The sequence below is a fragment of the Rhinolophus hipposideros genome (assembly GCF_964194185.1).
Source record: "Rhinolophus hipposideros genome assembly, chromosome: X".
Taxonomy (NCBI): domain Eukaryota; kingdom Metazoa; phylum Chordata; class Mammalia; order Chiroptera; family Rhinolophidae; genus Rhinolophus; species Rhinolophus hipposideros.
The window spans coordinates 83,670,528-83,689,230 of record NC_138046.1 but is presented as its reverse complement, the minus strand read 5'-3'; the positions used below and the strand labels follow the sequence as shown (position 1 = coordinate 83,689,230).

General features: G+C 51.8%; 1 protein-coding gene across 1 annotated transcript in view; it reads right to left on the bottom strand.

Moving 5' to 3' along the window:
- FGD1 (FYVE, RhoGEF and PH domain containing 1) overlaps positions 1-18,703 on the bottom strand; it is a 33,716-nt gene that overhangs the window by 10,111 nt on the left and 4,902 nt on the right. The window contains exons 2-8 of the mRNA XM_081043285.1: positions 6,889-7,062; positions 6,404-6,581; positions 5,839-6,277; positions 4,475-4,564; positions 3,636-3,784; positions 1,990-2,146; positions 1,747-1,885 (exon numbers count right to left, since the gene is read on the bottom strand). Coding sequence (XP_080899411.1) covers positions 1,747-1,885; positions 1,990-2,146; positions 3,636-3,784; positions 4,475-4,564; positions 5,839-6,277; positions 6,404-6,581; positions 6,889-7,062 — 1,326 coding nt within the window. The remainder of the gene's footprint in view (positions 1-1,746; positions 1,886-1,989; positions 2,147-3,635; positions 3,785-4,474; positions 4,565-5,838; positions 6,278-6,403; positions 6,582-6,888; positions 7,063-18,703) is intronic.

Here is an 18,703-nt window from a genome sequence, read left to right as displayed (position 1 = left end):
TTGGGAAGTCAAGTTATATGCAGATTTTTGACTGACCCGGGGGTGGGGGGTTGGCGCCTCTAACCTCTGTGTTGTTCGAGGGTCAACTGTATAATAAATGTATCCTGAATCCAACCAGTTCTCACTACTTTCACCACCACCATCCTCGTCCAAGCCAACTTTTCTCACTTAAATTATTGCAAAAGGCTTCTAGCTGGTATCTCGGCTCTCTCTCTTGCTCCCCAAGTAATCCCGATCAAACCCTTCCCATGGCTACCCACTGTACTCAGAATAAAATCCATCTACCTATCTCTGCCTTCAAAGTCTTGCTCCTCTCCCCAAAACTATTTCTACCATTCTGCCCTCACATGTCACGCTCAGGTCATACTGGCCCTCTCATTGGTCCTGAGATAAGTGAGCTGCCACCCCCTTCCCTGAACCTCCTTCGGAACGCTGCACCTGCTGTTGCTTCTGCCTGGAACATGCTCTTCCCCAATCTGCACGTGGCTCCCTTCTTGTTATTCAGGTTTGATTAAAATATTTTCTATTCAGATAGGCCACCCAATCTAGAGAAGGCCCCCCAGCCACTGTCACATCACCCTCTTGTTCTCTGAATTACACGTGACACCTATCTGATCATCTCCTGTATATTTATTACAGTAAGTCTTCACTTAACGTTGCTGATTGGTTCTTGGAACTGCAGAGAAACAGTGCATAGTGAAACCAATTCTACCGCAGGCTAACTGATATAAAAAAGAGTTAAGTTCCTATGGCATCCCCTCAATGTTCTAAAGAAAAAATGTTGAAGGAAATGATGTTATTTGAGGACCTGCTGTGCTTTTGTTTATTATCTGTCTCCCAGACTAGAATATATTCTCCCTCAGATCAAGGACCTTGTCTGTCTTCTTCATCTCCATATCCCCTGTGCCTAGGACAATGCACAGAAAACTGAGGTGCTCAGTAAATGTTACGTAATTGAAGGAACGAATGGAAGTAACAGTCTGGGGGAAAGGTGGGGAAACTCTGGGGAGCACTTTTTAGGATATGACCCTGTGAGGTGGGTCTCATACTGGAGGAATCAGAATGAAACACTTTCTAGTGGTTCAGTGTGTGAGGACTCAGGCTGGGGAGGCAGTATCTCAGCCGAGAGAACTAAATTTGGGAGGCAGAAAATATGGGGCTCAGTCTGGGGTGCTCAGTTCTGGAGAGGTGTTTCTGTGGGGCTCTGATCAGACTTGGAGGTTCTTTTGGGAGGTTCACTCTGGGTAGTGGCTGGCAGACACAGAGTGGAGCTCTAAATGTGGAGGATGGAATATAAGGGGCTCAATGAGACAAATCTCCTTCTGGGGAGCTCATCTGTGGAGATTCAGTAAAGAGGGCTTGGCCTAAGGGGCTCAGTCCCTGGGGGTTCAAGCTCAGTGTCACTTTGAACGTAGGACAACTTCATTTGAACACAGATCTAGGGGGCAGCTTTGGGGTCTTGGTCTAGGAAACAGATGGCTTCCTTTAGGAGATCATTCTGGGCATGCTCTTCAAACGGTGGCATTCCAGTTGGGAACTTCAGACTTGGGGACTCCTGAATGTTCTGTCTGGGTCCTCAGGCGGAGATCTCAACCTGGAGCTTCATCCTGGGGTCTCACTCCAGAGCCTCAACGCTGGTCTTTTAGTTCGGAGATCCAATTCTGGGATCTCAATTATGTGGCAATGGAAGGCTGAGTTACGCCTTGGCGGGGGGTGAGGGGGTAGGGCACAGGTGTGTATACTCACTTTGGGCATCCTTGCTGTCCGGGGAGCCATGGGGCAGCTTTAAGAGATAGTCCTTGAGAAGCAGCTCATAGCGGGGGATGCGCTGCACAGGCTCCAGCATGTGGTGCTGCAATGTCAGGTTGCCACAGGCTTCCTCCTTCTGTGACCGGCAGAGGCGGAGGGCTCAGGTCAGGACACAGAGCCCGCACTGGGTCTCCGTGGACCTCTCCTCCCCGGTCTGCGCCATCCAGCTTTGCTGCTTACCTGCACCTCATGGATGATCACTTTAAACTGGGTGGACCGCTCTGTCCAGGTGTTGACCAGCTCCACGGCCCGGTCAAAGTTCTTCACATACTCGCCGTACATCTTGAGGAAGGGTGCCAGCTTTTGCAGGATGTCTCCGATGCGTGGGTAGCGGTCCCTGGGGTGGAAGCAGTGGCTGACATGGTCCCTTTGATCCGAGTCCCCCAAGTTCCCCAACCCCATAGGTCTCCAGCCCTATGCTTCTACTTCTCACCTAGTCTGCTCCTTTGGAAATTCTGCTTATATTTATAGGTCAATTAGGCCAAGAGGCTCAGTGTGACCTGAGACCACGGCCTGGGCTGTCACCTGCCCAACTCTGCCCTGCTCAAGCACCAGGAATAACATGTCCTGAAATACCTGCCCTGACCTCAGTGCAAGGGCCACTTCATACACCGATGATTAATTCTGTGCCCAATCTTGTGCTGGGTGATTTTGGGGACACAAATGACTCACACTTAGTTGAGCCCGGAGAGGGTCACTGTCTGGTAGGGGGAGGCCTGTTCACACTCCTCAGTAGTCTCAATCAGCTGGGGAACACACAGGACCAGGCCTGGTCCAGCCCTCAGGGGTCACAGTCAATTGGGGAGATGTAGGAAGTGGCTTCATGCCAGCTTTCTCTGGTCACAGTCTGGTGAGGGGGACAGACTTTATCCTGTGGGTATGGGGAGTGTGGGGATGACTTTAAGCAGGAAGTGACATGGTCTAATTATTGTTCAAAGACCATTATGGTAGGTGGTGTAGACACTAAAGGATGGATTGGAAGACGAGAGCCTGGAGGCCAGGAGTCTGCCTGTCAACCCTGCCCTTCTACCTCAGGCATCACCTCCTCCCTTCTCTAACCCCTAGGCTAGGTTTGATCCATTTGTCTGGCTTCCCATAGCCTCCCACTCTCAGCTTTGTAACAGCACACTGATAAAAAAAATAACAGCTCACATTCATTGAGCACTTATTATATACCAGCTACTGTTCTAAGCTCTCTACATGTATTGACTCATTTAATCCTTAAAGCAACCCTACAAGATAGGCTATTATTATTACCCTCATTCAGAGAGAGGAAAGTGAAGCACAACAATTTAAGAAACTTGCTTAATGTCACAAAGCTACAAGTGGCAGAGCTGGAACTTGAACCTAGCCAAGTTGGCTCTCACCCCCATACTTTTAAGGCCTTTGCTATTCTGTTGTAATTTTCTGAGTCCTGGTCTGTTTCGTATTAGACTGGGAGGGCCTAGAAAGCAGAACTGGGGCCTGATTCTTTTTGCGTCAGGCGGTAGGTACCGTGTTTCCCCCAAAATAAGACCTAGCCGGACCATCAGCTCTAATGCGTCTTTTGGAGCAAAAATTAATATAAGACCCAGTCTTATTTTACTATAAGACCAGGTCTTTAATATAATACAATATAGTATAATATAATATAATACAATACCGGGTCTCATATTAATTTTTGTTCCAAAAGACACATGAGAGCTGATGGTCCGGCTAGGTCTTATTTTGGGGGAAACATGGTAAAAGGAGAGGGCAAGCAGGATAAACTCTCCTGCACACATCTGGCCTGGGCTCGGCAGGCAAGTGCCCAGGATGGCGGGCAGCCTAGTTCTGGAGCCACTCACCATTCCTCCATGCGCTTCTCTAGCTCAGGCAGCAGGAACTGCTGGTGGAAGCAATAGATGGAGCAGATGTTAGAGAAGATGCCGTGGACAACATCAGCCGGGAAAGAACTGCGGTTCCGAGCTTCTTCCAGCAGCCGGGCACAGAACACCTGTGGGGCAGGGAAAGAGTGCATAGCTCAGCTGGGCCTGGGGCTTGGCTGGGGAAGGGGCAGCTTGCAGGCAAGGGCAGTGTTTGTGGGCAGCTCTGTGGACCTTTGGGATTAGCATAGTCTTGAGACTGAGGAGAGAGGGAATGGAGTTACGCTTATATGTGGAGTTGGATTTCAGGTTGTCAAGGTTAGGACTGGGAAGTAGGCACTGGAACAATGAGAAGTCAGGATCAGGGTCCAGGTCAGAATTACATTCAGGGTCAGAGAGAAAGTTGGAATTATTAGATCCATTGATTTAGCAAATATTTTTGAGTGCCGACTGTGTGCCAGGCAGTGAAGAAAGCAGACAAAAATCCCTACCCTTAGGGATTCTAGTGGATTTGGGGTCAGGGTTAGAATGAGGTTCAATGTCTAGTTTACAGCCAGGGGTAAATTCAGGATCTGGGTTGGGGTTGCAGTGAGGGCTGGTGTACCCACCCAGGGTTAGACATAAGGGTTGGTACAAAGATCAAGTTTGGGGTTATAATCAGAGTTGGCTTCAGAGATAGGATGTGGGTCAAGATCAAAGAGGAGCCTTACCACCTCTAGATTCTAGCCCCAGTGGTAGGGTTGAGCTCAGGCCCTATCACTTTCTTGTTGGCAACCACCTACCAGGTCCTAGGATCCCGGGACCCCTGAAGGGCCATTCACCTGATCCAGGAGATGGAGCCTGGAAACATAGGCCTTCTCAGTTTGCAGGAGCTCATTGGCAATGTGGAACACCTTCTGTTGCACGGTCAACTGGAAAGGAGAAGAGGCAACGGTTGAGCCATCCTCTTGTACCCTAACCCCTCTCGTACCTAAGCCCTCAGAATTCTCGAACAGCTCAAATGCTACTCTAAGCCTAATGCCACGAGGAGATAACCTTACCTGCCATCCTTAGACCCACAATCTCCTCATCTTTATCCCTGACTCCCCAGTGTATCATAAAGTTCACCCCTCAATTCTGATGCCATGCACTCCGTCACTCAGCCACCCTACCCAGCCATCTATTCTCTCTATTCATTCAGCACGGTGCAGTGGTTAGGCGTGTGGGTCAGGAAGTCAGACTTCCTGGATTCAAATCCTAGCTCTGCCATTCATTAGCTTGCATAAGTTGTGTGACTGCTCTTTATTTAAGTCTCATCATCTACATATACAGGTAATAATAGGACCCAAGCCCATTTGTAACTGAGACAATTAAATGATTTACTGTAAATAAAACAGCAGGCTACAGATTAAGTAACCTATATTTAGTTATTTATTCACCCACTCAGTTCACTGTCAGCAAAGGCTTGCTGAGTACCTGAGGTGGGAGGAAAACACAAAAGTCTGAAAATGTATAAAACTCATTGCCTGTTGGCCCAGTATCCTATTTATTGGACACACATTTGCTGAGTCCCTGGCCTTGGCCTCTACTTTGAGCTGGGTCCTTCGGGCAGAGTAGGCATCCTGGCTATGACCTAAGCATGCCTTTGGAAGCAGTGTTAGGCTGCCGGGGACCAGAAAGGGTTTCCTGCTGCTGAGTACCTTCACCCCCACAGCCTCAGGTCCCTGGGGGGCTCTTGCTCTTGTGCTTCCAGAGGCAACTGTCGAGGAATCTCTCTGGACATGAGAGACTTTCCATTTTACAAATAAGGAAACAGAGTTGTGGTGGGGGAGCGGAGACTTGCCCAATATTACATAGCTACTGAGTCACGGGATTTCCCAACTAGAACAGGACTTTAAAGATCCCTAACCAAGATGCCCATCATCAAGATGCAAAAAACTGGGGTCCAGCTAGTGGTTCTCTGATGAAGGTAGAACAACTTTCCAAGTGGGCATTTGGAACTGCATGGTCATTTTGGTAATCAGTGATGGGGTGGGGGTAAGGGGTTGCTATTCATATTTAGTACCAGTGGACCAGGGAAGCCTAACATCCAAAGTGGAAACACGCTCTGCTTCAAGAAATACTGAGATAGGGGAAGAACCAAGTGGAACAACTAGGTTCCTGGTTTCTCCCCACGGTCCTGCCACCAGTGAACATGGGTCAGTACCTCCACAGACTCCTGTCTCTCCATCGGGGGCACTGGGATTTCTCTGTCCTTCTCATCCTCCTCCTCGTCGTCTTCCTCCTCCAGGTCACTATCAACCTCCTGGGAGCTGGGCCGGTGGGGGTCAGCCAAAGCAACAGGGACACTGGCCAGGGCAGGGGGCCCGGGGCAGAGGCTGTGGCTGGGGGGCCCGTCATCACTGACGAAGCAGGTCTCCTCGCTGTTGGATGGTGAGCTGATGCTGTCAATTCCGCTGTCTCGGTTGGGCACCTTCTCGCCGTCCCGGGGCCCAGGAGCCAGCAGGAACAGGCAGCGGGACGCCTCACCCTCAGGGAGCTGGGGCACTGGTGGTTGCGGGGGTGGCTGTGGCAACATGGCTGGCTCTGTGGGACCTGGGCTGGGGCCAGGGGCTGGCCTATCCGAGGCGACAATCACAGGCTCTCTGAGGTGGGCGATGGACACACATGGAGGCAGGGTGTGAGCTTGACTAAGAGGCCTATCTTATAACTGTCTTTCCTGTCCCAGGCCCACCCTCACCCCCACAGGGTCCCCCAGGGACTAGACTCACCTTTCAAATTTCTCAATCAGTGAGGATACTGCTGCAGAACTGGGGCTGACTTCTGCCCTGGGGGCTAGGCCCTTGGCCACACGAGGGTCTGCAGGCAGTGGTCGTGATGGTGGAGGGGGGATAGGCTCAGGTGGAGGGGGCATCCGGGGATTCTGCAGGTAGCTGGGCTTCGGGGGGACTGGAGAGGTAGACATGGGAGAGAGAGGGGAGATCCCAATGAGCTGGGTTTGGATGTGGCTGGGGGAGTGGAGGCCACAAGTCCCTCCGCAAAGCCCCTGTCTGCACCTTTGCCCGAGGTAGGCACAGAGCAGGCCTGAGGTGAAATAGCAGTATGCACACGTGAGCCTCAGGCCACAGCCCTCTGCCCCTAGACGATGATGCTTACTGTTCTTCTAACATGCCCTCTCCTCTGCCACTGGCCAACCTTTCCCTTCCTCTGTCCCCTCTCCTGGGCCACTTATCTGCCCCTCTCTGGAACCACTTACCCTGTGGCTTTGGGCCTGGTGCCCGCTTCAGTGGCGAAGGCCGCTGGCTGGGGGTTTCAGTGGGGGGCCCAGGGTCTGAGCGAAGCCGCTGGGGACCTTCTGGATGAGGCTCAAGGCTCTGGCCAGGGTCAAGGGATAAACTTTTAACCAGGATCCGATTTCCCTGGTGCATCCCTGCAGAAAGGGAGAAACTGGGTGTGACATGACTGATGTTACTGCAAAGGGGGCTGCAGAGTCGCAAGTCTTAGCAGGTTATCTGGGCTGTCAGATTTCTGAGCCCCTTGCCTGGCCACACTACTTTTCTGGGAAGCCCCTAACCCAGCCCACAGATGGGCAGCCATGCCCAGCACTGTGGCTGGCCGTTTTCATCAATAGACAAGAGTTCTTTGTGATCAACACATTGATTTCTTGTATGTCAGCAGGCATTATTTACTTGGGAATTTAAGCCGGTGGAGGTGGGAGTGTAGTTTGTGTATGTGTTTGCAGCCCTCGTTTATTATATAGCCACGTGGGTACGCTGAGCCTAAACCACTCTTCACCCTTTTTCTTAAGGGCCTGACCATATGTGGACTTCCTTGTCTACGATTTTAGATAGCTGAGTATGCGAGCAAATGGCAAAATTGCATTCCATGAGCAAAAGTTTTGCTTCTTAAAATCCCAGCTGCTCACTAATCTGCACTACTCTCCTCTACTTTCACACGCACACGCACACGCCCAACACCCAGAGTTCAGGTCACAGGAACAGCTTTAAGACAGCAAGCAACAAATTCAGAAAAGGAGATATTTCTGCACTGTCCTTATTTCTTCACTGTGGGCTCCCTAAACCCACCTGTCTTTGGCTCACACCTGGGAGAGCAGATTTGGTGTGGATGGCAGTGAGGGAACTCGCCAGGGATGGCATGTCCTGAGGGAAGAAGTGTGGGGCTCGGGTGGGCTTGGCTGGGCAGAGAGCTGTAAGGGGTCTCAGATGATTGAGAAGTCAGTGGGGGCCAGAGCAGAGAGGGCAAGGCCTGGATGACAGGCTGAAGAGCCGGGTGATCATCCTGTGGGCAGAAGGGAGCCATGAAAAGCCATCATGTAGGGAAGGATGCAGGCAAACAGGTATGAGGACCAGAGAACAAGCGGCAGTCAAGAGCTGCCACCCACATGGGCTCACACAGCCACACAGAGGGTCTGTTACCTATGTCACACAGTCTCACACATGACCAGTCACAAATGCGCCCACTCAGTCACAGAGACACGTGGTGTCATTTACACGGCAAGACCTGGTCTTATATCATAGCAAAATAAGACCGGGTCTTATATTAATTTTTGCTCCAAAAGACGCATTAGAGCTGATGGTCCAGCTAGGTCTTATTTTCGGGGAAACATGGTAGTCATAAAGCCCCACATTCACAACCTCACACATTATTACACAGCCTTACAGTATCTCACACACTGGCAAACATGGTCAGGTACAGTCACAAAGACACAATCACACAAGGGGAAGCCAACCATTTCACAAATAGCCTCACACAACAATCACCCAACCACTTATCATCATATACCCACTTATATATTCCCCAAACATGGTTCCACCGAGTTCCAAAGATATGCAGTGTCCCTTATAATGTGTCTCACAATTGCAGGGTCACAGAGTCTCACACACACCATAATAAGGTGCTGCAGGTTCATATACCTGCACTTGGTTCACAGTCATAAAGACCACAGCCACATGGGGTCATTAAGTCAGACAACCTCACGCAATGGCAAAACAGCACAAAGTCATACTCTGCCATGTACCCAAGAACACAGAGACACAATCACAGACACATGGCGTACTTTACTAGGTCACACACACGAAACAAGCATGTCCATGGTGTCCCCGGGCCTTGGGGGCTAGGCACACACACGCGCGCGGGCACACACACCACTTGCCTCCTGGTCTAATCAGTCATGTGTCCTGTTACAAAAAAATACAGCTAACCACACACAGAGAGACACCCCACAGGGTAACATAGGCAGCAAAGAGCCGCAGGGGGTTTTAGGTCTCCCAGTCCTGGAGGGAAGGACTAACCCCATTCCCAGGGTTCCAGCAGCTTCCCTGTGTCCCTGACCCCACCCTGGCCACAGTCCAGCCAGATAGGCCCCAGGGGACTCAGGCCATGGTCCCTTCCCAGCCCTGAGGGAACACGGGCGGCACAGCCTAAGATTGAGTCCCCTCCCCCACCCTGTACCTTGCTTTGGGTGCAACTTCCTCACTTCCTTTCCCACCTGAGCAGGCAGGGCCCTGGCCGGGAGTGAGGAGGTGCTCCTCTCAGCTCGGCTGGGCTGCTCACCCTGCCCTGCTCAGCACATCCTGGCCTGGTCCTGCCCTGCCCTCCCCCTGGGCGTGGGGTTGAGGAGGATGAATCACTTGGAGGGTGGCACACGCAGAGACATAGTTCGAGAGACACATGGCCAAAGTGAGAGACACAGAGAGTAGCTGACAGGCCCATAGGTCCAGAGAGAAAGCCAGGCACTCCACCGAGCAGAGACCAATCCCAGAGATACACACAAAGGTGCCGGACTCCCAGGTGCCCCTTGTCTGCCTCCTTGGGCCTGGAGGAGCCCACCTGGCCCTGTCTCCACATGTCAAAGCAGGCAGGCCTCCCTGGGCGAGCCCTCCTCACCCAGTCTCTACAGGGCTGCAGGGCGCCTGGCTGGGGCTTGTCTCCCGCTGCTCCACTGCTGGTCCTGGGGGTAGGGTTCTTCTTCTAGGTCAGGAGTCTGACCTGCAGCCCTGCTCTGGCCCACCCTCCTCCCTCCTCATCCACCTCACCTGGGAGCCCATAGATGGGCCTGCCTTTCCTTTCTCTTTGCCTCCATGTAGGCAGCCCTGCAGAATGGGAGGCTGAATGAAACTCAAATATTCTGGGACACCCTGGATTCCCAGGGGAGAGAGCCAGGGATTGTCAGCTCAGTTTCTAATGAGGAGATGAAGGCAAAGGGAGGGGCAGTGACCTTGCCAGAGATCACACAGCAAGTCAAAGGCAGACTTTCAGTGGTCTGCTAGTTCTGGACTGGATTCCTTTCTTAACCATGCTCTCCAAGGGGAAGCTGGAAAAGAGGGGAACCAGGAGGAGCAGGGGTGTATCTCAACGCTTCAGAAACTGTGACCTGCAGTGTGGCTAGGGCAAACAATGACCCCCAAGCCTGCCATGGATGATGGGAGATGAACATCAGGGCTCTTCTAGGTCAGGAGTCTGACGTGGCCACGAACCAGGCCAGGTTCCGCTGATGGAAAGAAGGTTCCAAGACCCCTCCCTCTCCTATTTCAGTGCTCCCTTCCCTGTCCCTCTGCCTACATTCTCGTCTCCTGTGTTTTGTCGCAGTGGCCCCCTGGCCCCAGGTCTTGCTCTATCCAGGTGCCTGCATGAACCTTCAGCTCAGGTAATGCCACGTACTTGCACAAGAACCTGTAACTCCCATGGGGAAAACAGGAACTCCTCAGCTAGGCCTCTGTGGTACCTCCTGACCCGCTGGACTTGCTGGCTTCCCTCCGCCTCAGCTAATCCCTCAAGTATCTCTGAGCCTTGCTCTGAGCCTGGTCACTCTGCTGGAGGATGTGAAAATCCCATCCCTGCTCTAGCGGAGCTTAAGGGGAGGCTTTCCCCTACCTACACAGCACGGCCCTTCCCATGGCCCCATTCTCTCCCCACCCAGCCAGGCCCTGCATTGGTTTTCTCCAGCCTACTTGTTATAGTTGACAACCCACAACATTCTCTCTCTCATACACGCACACACCCCCATATCTACGCATCTGACAGGGTCCTCCACACCTGGGTTTACCAAAGTCCCCAGTGCCCACTGGAGCAGACGCCACAAAGCCGCCCCGCCCCACACTAACTATGTGCAGCCCTCAAGGACCCAGTGAGAACCGCAGAGCTGTTCACGTGTTCCAGTGCAACCCGCCTTGCACAGTGTACACATACACAACCACTGCTGCCACTAGGGCTTCTCTCATCACCCATGGGAAGCCCACCCTGGGCACCCCAAGAGTATCTGGGTGCTGGCCCAGCTCTGCTGTGGGGTGGAGTTGCAGATGTGCGCCCCCACAAGCTCTCAGCAGGCCAGAGGACAGTCTTGATCCTGACCCTCAGGGAGCTCCCAATCACAAAGAGGAGAGACTCTCATTCAGGAGAAGATAAGAGCAGCTCAGGAAGTGCAAGGGGGTCAGCCTGTGGGGACTGGGGAAGCTCAGGGGAGGAAGAGGCCAGCCACAGGGTGGCCAGATAAAATACAGGCTGCCCAGTTAAATTTGAATTTCAGATAAACAATGAATAATTTCTTAGTATAAGCATGTCTCATGCATACTTACACTAAAAACTTATTATGCCATACTAAAAATTATTTGTTGTATATCTGAAGTTCAAATCGAACAGTACGTTTTTGGGTGAATTCCAGCAACCCTAGTCAAAGAAGGATTTGAGTGAATGAGGCAGAGCCAGGCTTCCGAGGTGGCACTTGGGAACCAGGGCCCCTGGACTCTTGTTCACGTAAGCCTCAGGCAAGCTGTGGACTCTATCCAATTTCCCTGCAGTGGGCTCTTAAATGCTGTTGGCAGTGACATTATTTCAGGGATAAACTTCAATCTGGTCTTATACTTAAACACCGATGGTACTTGGCTATTCCAAAGAAGGGTGGCATAATCACACTCGCTGACTGGACTGCATGGGTTAAGGTGTTGTGACACTTTCATTTGGAACAGCTGGTTCAGGAGTCACACCAACCGAGGTTAACTCCCAGCACCCCGTTTACTAGCTATGTGATCCTGGGCAAGCCTCTCCAGCTATCTGAGCCTCAGTTTCTTTTTCTGGAAAATAGGATGATAATCACAGCTCCTTGGTTTGGGGAGTCCATGAGACAATGAAGGGAAAGGGCATAATGCCCCCCCCATCCACAAAGCAATGTGGGTTAAACGTGAAAGCCAACAGAACTGCAAATGCACAAAGACTCTGACACTACTCACACAGATAAGGTAAACCCGCAGGCCTCAGGCTGCAACCCAACACAAAGCTCTGGACAAACGGAGAAACACAAGCAAACCAGGCGGAGAGACACAGAATCCAGCTCTCTCTAGGACAACTCCTCTTCCGGTCAGGGTGTGATTCCTACTAGAGGCAGGAGGCAGTGAAAAGACAATGGTGCCCCACCTTCCCCATTCAAATTTAATTCAAGTGATGAAGCCGTACAAAATTGCAAAGTAAGTGTTAAAATTACCAGTTTTGAATTTTATTACCTTATTGTTATTGAAATAGCAAAATCATTCCAAAAATTGTTTCTGGTTGCTACCTGCTCCTGATTGGTAGGTGCATTGAGCCCATTTCTGGGCTTACTGGCAGATCAGATCTACCCTCTTGCTGAGTTTGAGGACAAGGACCCTACATATCCAAGGGAACCAGACCGTTTCTCCCTCACCTCTTTCTGGGAATCTCAGCTCCCAGCTTTCCCCCTCCCAGGCCAGCAGCACCCCCCTCCCTTCTTCCAGCTGTAACCTTGGCTCAATTTCAAGTCAGTTAATAGGGCCTCAGACTGGACCTCAGCCAGGCCATTAAACTCCCGGGTAACGTGGGGAGTCACTTCACAGCTCTAGACCCCAATTTCCCCATCTGCAAAATGGAGAGAATATGTGCGCGCTCCTCCCTGTGAGGAAATGGTGAGATGTGAGAGTGGGCCAAAGCCAGCAGCAGCACTCTGGCCTCCTGATCCCCAAAGCACGCCCAGAGCTCTGCTTCTCCAGGCTGAGAGGTAGGCCCCAGGGACCGCTGGAATTCCTGGGGGTGGGGTGGGGTGGGGTGGGGGGAAGGGAACAGAGGGAGTAGAGAATGAAAAACAACAAATAAGAATGTGCATTTTGGGAAGCCAGCTCCAAAGGGGGAAGGGGAATCCCTCAGCTTGAGAAAAAAGCTAGGATAAAGGCATAGCTCCCCTATGCCTTTATTCCCACCTGCCCTTTGAACATGAGGTGCAGCCCAGCTGCCCCTCTCCACTTTTGTGGCCAGACTGCACCCAGGCCTTGCTTGACCTGGCAGATGTTCTGTGTGAAAGTTCAGACACGAAGCTCTGTCAAATGTGAGAAGTGCACGGGGTACCCTGTGGGTTGCTGGAAGGTTCCTTCCCTGAACTGGACTGGTCTTCTGAACATAAGGACTCTGCAGAAAAATGGAGGCACCCTCTACAGAGTAAAGGCACTTTGGGAAAAGTGGAAGCAAGTAAGGAGCTTCCCTGAGTGTTCCCTCCTGTAAAATGGATAAATTCTCTTTAAAATGGGGAAGTTTCTACAAAATGCAGGAAGCTTCTTCAAAGTGGAGGGACATTCTGTGAAGTGAGGAAAAATTCTATAAAGTAAAGACCCTTTTGTAAAATGGATGACCTGTCTGTAAATGAAAGACTCTTTGACAATAGAAAACTCTTCAGTAAAATGGAGGAACTTTTTTGTAAAGTGAGGACCTTTCTGTCAAATGGGACAGTGTAAGACAATAGGGAATGGTGAGGACGGTGGTCAACTGGAGAGCACATGCCTCACCCGAAATAGAGACAGCAGCTCTTCCCCTCCATCTAACTGTCATCTTGCAGTAACGAGGCCCTGTATTTATGTTCAGATTTTCCAGTATTTCAAGAAAATCAGAAATCCAGACTTTATGTGAAATCTCCTAATTTTAAAAACAATGAGTAGGCCAAATGAAACTTGTGAGTCAAATTTCATTTGTGGGCCACCACTTTGCAATGTCCCAGTTAGATGGTCCTTAAAGCCCCTTCCACCTCTGCTGTTTACCTCCTGTCCTATCTTATGTGCTCTGGCTCTTAGGTGGCCGCCTTGAAGGTCCCCTCTTCCACCTCCACCTCACCCCCCACCGAAGGGCCCAGTCTCCTCTGGACCTGAGCAAGCTCAGGGAGCTGGCTCATGCAATACCTCTCAGTAGTTCCCTGAACTGGAATCTGCCTTTTGTTCTGTCTGGTCCAGTTCACGTTCTGCCCTGGGCAGGACGGCTGGAGAAGAGAGCAGGGAATTACAAGAACTTTCAGAACTCTCTGGAACTCAAGGTGGAGTGGAGGATATATGGTATGGTGATTCAACTGTTTGTTGAGCACCTACTCTTTGCCAGGCATTGTTTTGACACTTTCCTGTATAGCACCCTCCTAACAACCCTGTGTGCTATTAGCTCTGTTTTACAGATGAGGAAACTGAGGCAGAGAAGCAAAATAACTTGCCTGAGAGTACACAGGTAGAAGTGGTTGAGCTGGAACTGGGTCTCAAGTGTGCCTGTGTCTAGAGTCACAGAGCACATCCTCAGTCAATGTTTGCTGAGTTGGGAAATAAATCACATTTAAATGGGGGAGGTGACTCTCTAAAGGAGGTGGTTTTTGAGTTCAGCCATCCAGGATGGGGTGTGTTTTTACAGGTATAGACTGGGCATGGTCCTGCGGGCAAGGGAAGAAAGTGAGCAAAGGTGTGGATATTAGGGGTGGGGAAGTAAAGAGTGAACTGAGTGCCTGGGTTTGCAAGAAGGTTCCAGAGCAGAAGGAAGGGGCAGGAAAGGGCAAAAGACAGACAGGCACCCCCACCACACACACACACACACACACACACACACACACACACACACACACTCATAAACCACCACCACTAAGATACTAGGGGGCATACTCAGATGGACGCCAGCAAAGAAACACACACACATACACACGATCTATATACAAAGACCCACATACAGAAACATCTAGAAACCCCCAGGGGTTTAGACAGAGCCCAGGTGACACACACCCATGTATACAGGAACATACAACAACATATACAGACCCAAAGACACACGTAGACATATATGGATATACAGACACACACTCAAACATACAAACAAACAGAAATAAGAACTTTAAGATATACACAAAACAGACCCACCGGGACAAAGACAGCCAGGCATATGTATGCATGCATGCATGCATATGCGCGCGCGCACACACACACACACACACACACACACACACACACCACAGCCACATGGGAGGACAGGCAGCCCTTCCCAGTTCCAGTTGCTAGATTGCTGTGAGGGCCTGGCTACCTCCTCCCAGTGTCTCTAGACCTAAGGGCAGAGAAGGATGGGGGTGGTAGCTCCACCCCCCGGGAGGGGCTGGGGACTTTAGAGGACAGGAAGGGAAGGGAGTGGAGTGGAGCTGCAGCTGGGAGCACTGGGGGCAGTAATTAGCGGGTGCTGGGGCTGCCACGCTGGCTGGGATTTCCCTTCTAGTGAGGACAAAGCCACTAGGGATGGCCTCTCTGACCCCTGCTGTGTGTGACCCCAGGGACCCCAACACCCATCCATCTCCCTCCCCCCTCACCAGAGGCCTGGTCAAAATTGAGAGTTGGCAACACAGAGATTCTGAAGGAAAAAGACAGACAGACTGGGACAAAGACAAGGGAGGGAGAAGACAGGAAAACTACAGAGAGCGAGAGAACCAGATAGCTACAGAGGGGGACAGAAAACTTAGGGGCAAGTCAGGAGGGAGACAGAGACAGTGAGGGCTGCAGCCTGAGAGAAGCAAAGGGGCAGAGACAGAAAGGGCAGGGAGGGTCATTTGTTGAGCATGGTTACAATGTGCCATCAGGAGTGCTGCAGGCTTTACCCTTAATCCTTACAACAACCCTAGGTGGTGGGGATGATAACCCCATATTCTAGGTGAGAAAACCAAGGCTCAGAAACAGGAGGTGACTGGCCCAAGGTCACATGAAGCTAGAAAGTAGCAAGGCTGGATCTGGGGGACTGTCACCACTGCCTTACCCTGCCAGAGCCACAGGGAGCAGATTCCTGAAGGAATTCTCTACAGAGCAGTCGGGGACTTGGAGGCTGAAGCCCCTAAGAGATGCAGTGGGAGACCCACACCTTCCCTGCTCCCTCCCAGCCCCCTTCCCAGCCGCCCCGGGGTGGGGGAGGGGCCACTCTGGGAGGGGGAGGGGCTGTGTCCACACCTGGAAAGTATTAGGCCGGGAGGCCCAGCCTAGGGGAGCCGGGCAGAAGCTGGAGAGGGAGCAGGGGAGGTGAAGGTAAAGGCGAAGGTGGTGGCGCGGGCTTAGCACGCCCAGGTGGATGGGCTTCTATGCCAGCTGCAGTTCCTTGGGGCCAGGCCTGCCAGTCCCTCCTTTCCCGCTTTCCCCAGGAGCCTTCCCGCGGTGACTTAACCCCTTCCCTGCACTGGGAAGCGCCCTGAAGGGCTAGAAGCTGCCAGCACCAAGCAGAAGCTGCCACTCCCTCCCTGGGCCTCACCCACACACCTGTGCCCCTCACCCCCTTGTCTTACTCTGAAGCAGGATGAGCACAGCCAATGTCTACTGGGCACCACCACCTAGATGTCACGTCTTCAGGCTCCTGAGACTCAGTGCACCCTAAACCACCCCCCTACCCCAGCCCCTCACTGACTCCTCCTCTTGCCCTCCCCATCCCAGGAATGGCACCTCTATTCACCCAGCTCCCCCAGCCAGAGGCAGGGCTTTTTCCATGACTCCTCCCTCTCCCTCAACTCACATCCAACCAGGCCCCAATCTTGCAGACTCTACTTCTTAGCAGCTCTTGAATCTATACATATGTTTTCCCACCCCAGCCTACCTGGTTTCCCTCTCATCCTTCAGGGCGCTCTAACAAGGCACTCTTCACACCACAACCAGCTTGTGAAAACAGGCCCCTTCAATTCTTGCAGCCTAGTGAAGGGCTCCATTTGCTTTGCCTCGGGGTGAACTCTAAACTCCTGAGCAAGGGGACATTTAAGGCCCAGCTCAGGAACACTTCCCTGCCCCCACCCTCCAGCCACAATGGCCTCTTGTCTGTTCCTCGAAAGTACTGTCTTCCGCCTCGGGCTTTGGCACATGTCATTTCATTCCCTTGGCCTGAACAGCTTTTCTGCTTCTCCTGACCTCTGGACTCCTATTTTTCCTTCAGGTCTCAACTCAAGTGTCCTCTTTTCCTTGCCCACCTCCTCCTCATATGTTCCTGCAGCCTCTACGCTTAGAATTAGTTGTCATATTTGTCTTCCCTGCTAGAAAGGAGCTCCATGAAGACAGGGATTGTGCCTGCTTTCTTGCCCACCCAGCACCTCACAAAAGGCCAAGCAAGTGCACAGTAGGTACTCAATAAACCTTTGTTAAAAGAAGAAATGCCCTCCTTTCTCCCGTGTCACTTCCTGAACTGCTCACCAAGTATTTATTGACACCCTATGCTATGCCAGACGAATGCAATGACCAGATCCACAACTTACAAATGGGGAAACTAAGGCCCTAAGCGGGGAAGGGAGGCCTGAGGGTTCAGTGAACCAATGGCAGAGCCAAGAGTGGTGAGGCTCCTTGATGGCTGCCCAACAGCCTTGTTTCCAGCCCTGTGTGTGTTTTGAGGTACCTTGTGGAGGTGTGATACCTTCTAGCTCCAAAGAACTGGGTATTGGAGCCTAGAAAGGCTGGACTCTCTGCTCCAAGGATATCTGCTCTCTCCTGATGAGGGAACTTAACTCTGCAGGGCTGGCCAGTGGCAGACTGTGCTTCCAGCCCTTATTCCAGACAGGTCTTAGCCCCACCCAGCCAGCGTCTGGCCAGCTCCACATCTGCCGAAGGCATTTAGCTAACTGGACCCCCAAAAGCCATAGCTTGAGTCTGTCTGGGGTACTGTTAGCTGCCACTCCCCCTTGAGGGAGCAGATAGCCCCAGCTGGGCCTTGCCCCAGGGAAAGAGTCACCTGAAAGGGCCAAGGAATGCGGATGCCAACCATCTGCAACTTGGAAACTTCAATTCTTTTACTCCTGTCTGGGGAAGTCCCTTTCCCAGCTACCCAAGTCTTCACTTTTTGTTATGTTTGTTTGGAAGGCCCCAGCTGACTGGGAACCAAATCCGGGTCTTTTTTCAGACACTGCCTTGGAATCTCAAACTGCTGCTCTCCAAAAATCCTCAGCAGAGCCCCCCACCCCCCCATCGTGAGCCACCTCTTCTCCTTACCTTACCTGCTTACCTTGAGCCTCCCTCTCCGGCCACTCAGGATGCACTCAACAGGGAGAACATCGAGGGAGCTGCAGGAATTTACTTTACCAACGTGTGACTTGGTTTTCAGGAGTACTGTCTCAGGTCTTTGCAACAGCCACTGCCCTGAGTGTATGTGAATTGGGTTTCTGCTTTATGCACATATGCTTTCAAAAGTGCCCCCCCACCGGCATTTCTAAGGCAAAGTTTGGGGGAGGGTAATGAATGTTCTACCAGAGCAAGCATGACTGCTGACCTCACTATTTATGTCTTCAAGGATGGGACTGGCCCCCAGAACCATGCACGCTTTCCCCAGGAGCCGCTGTGTAGTCTGTGGTACACGCTGGCTGGCGGTGAGAACTCCCAAACATCTCTGGCCAAGACTTCTGTTCTGAGCTTTCCAACCCTACATCCAAATGCCTGCTGGCCACCTCCACCTGGATGTCCCCCCAGGCCTCTGAAACTCAGCTCGTCTCAAACACAACTCAGTATCTTCCCCCAAACCTGCTTCTTCTCTTACATGTAGATGGCCTCACCACCATCTACCAGGTCACTATAGTTGGTTTCAGAAAACAAGCCAGACTCATCGTGGACTTTTCCCTCTTCCTCGGCCTGTATACCCAAGCCACAAACAAGGCCTGCCCGTGCTAGCACCTAAACATCTATCTCTCAGGTCTTACCCTGCCACGGCTCCAACAAGGCAAAAATCACCTCTTGCTGTGATGACTGCAATCTCTGCCTGCCTGTCTCCCTGCTCCCACTCTTACACCCTTCCTATCTACTCTCCAGATGTAGCTATAG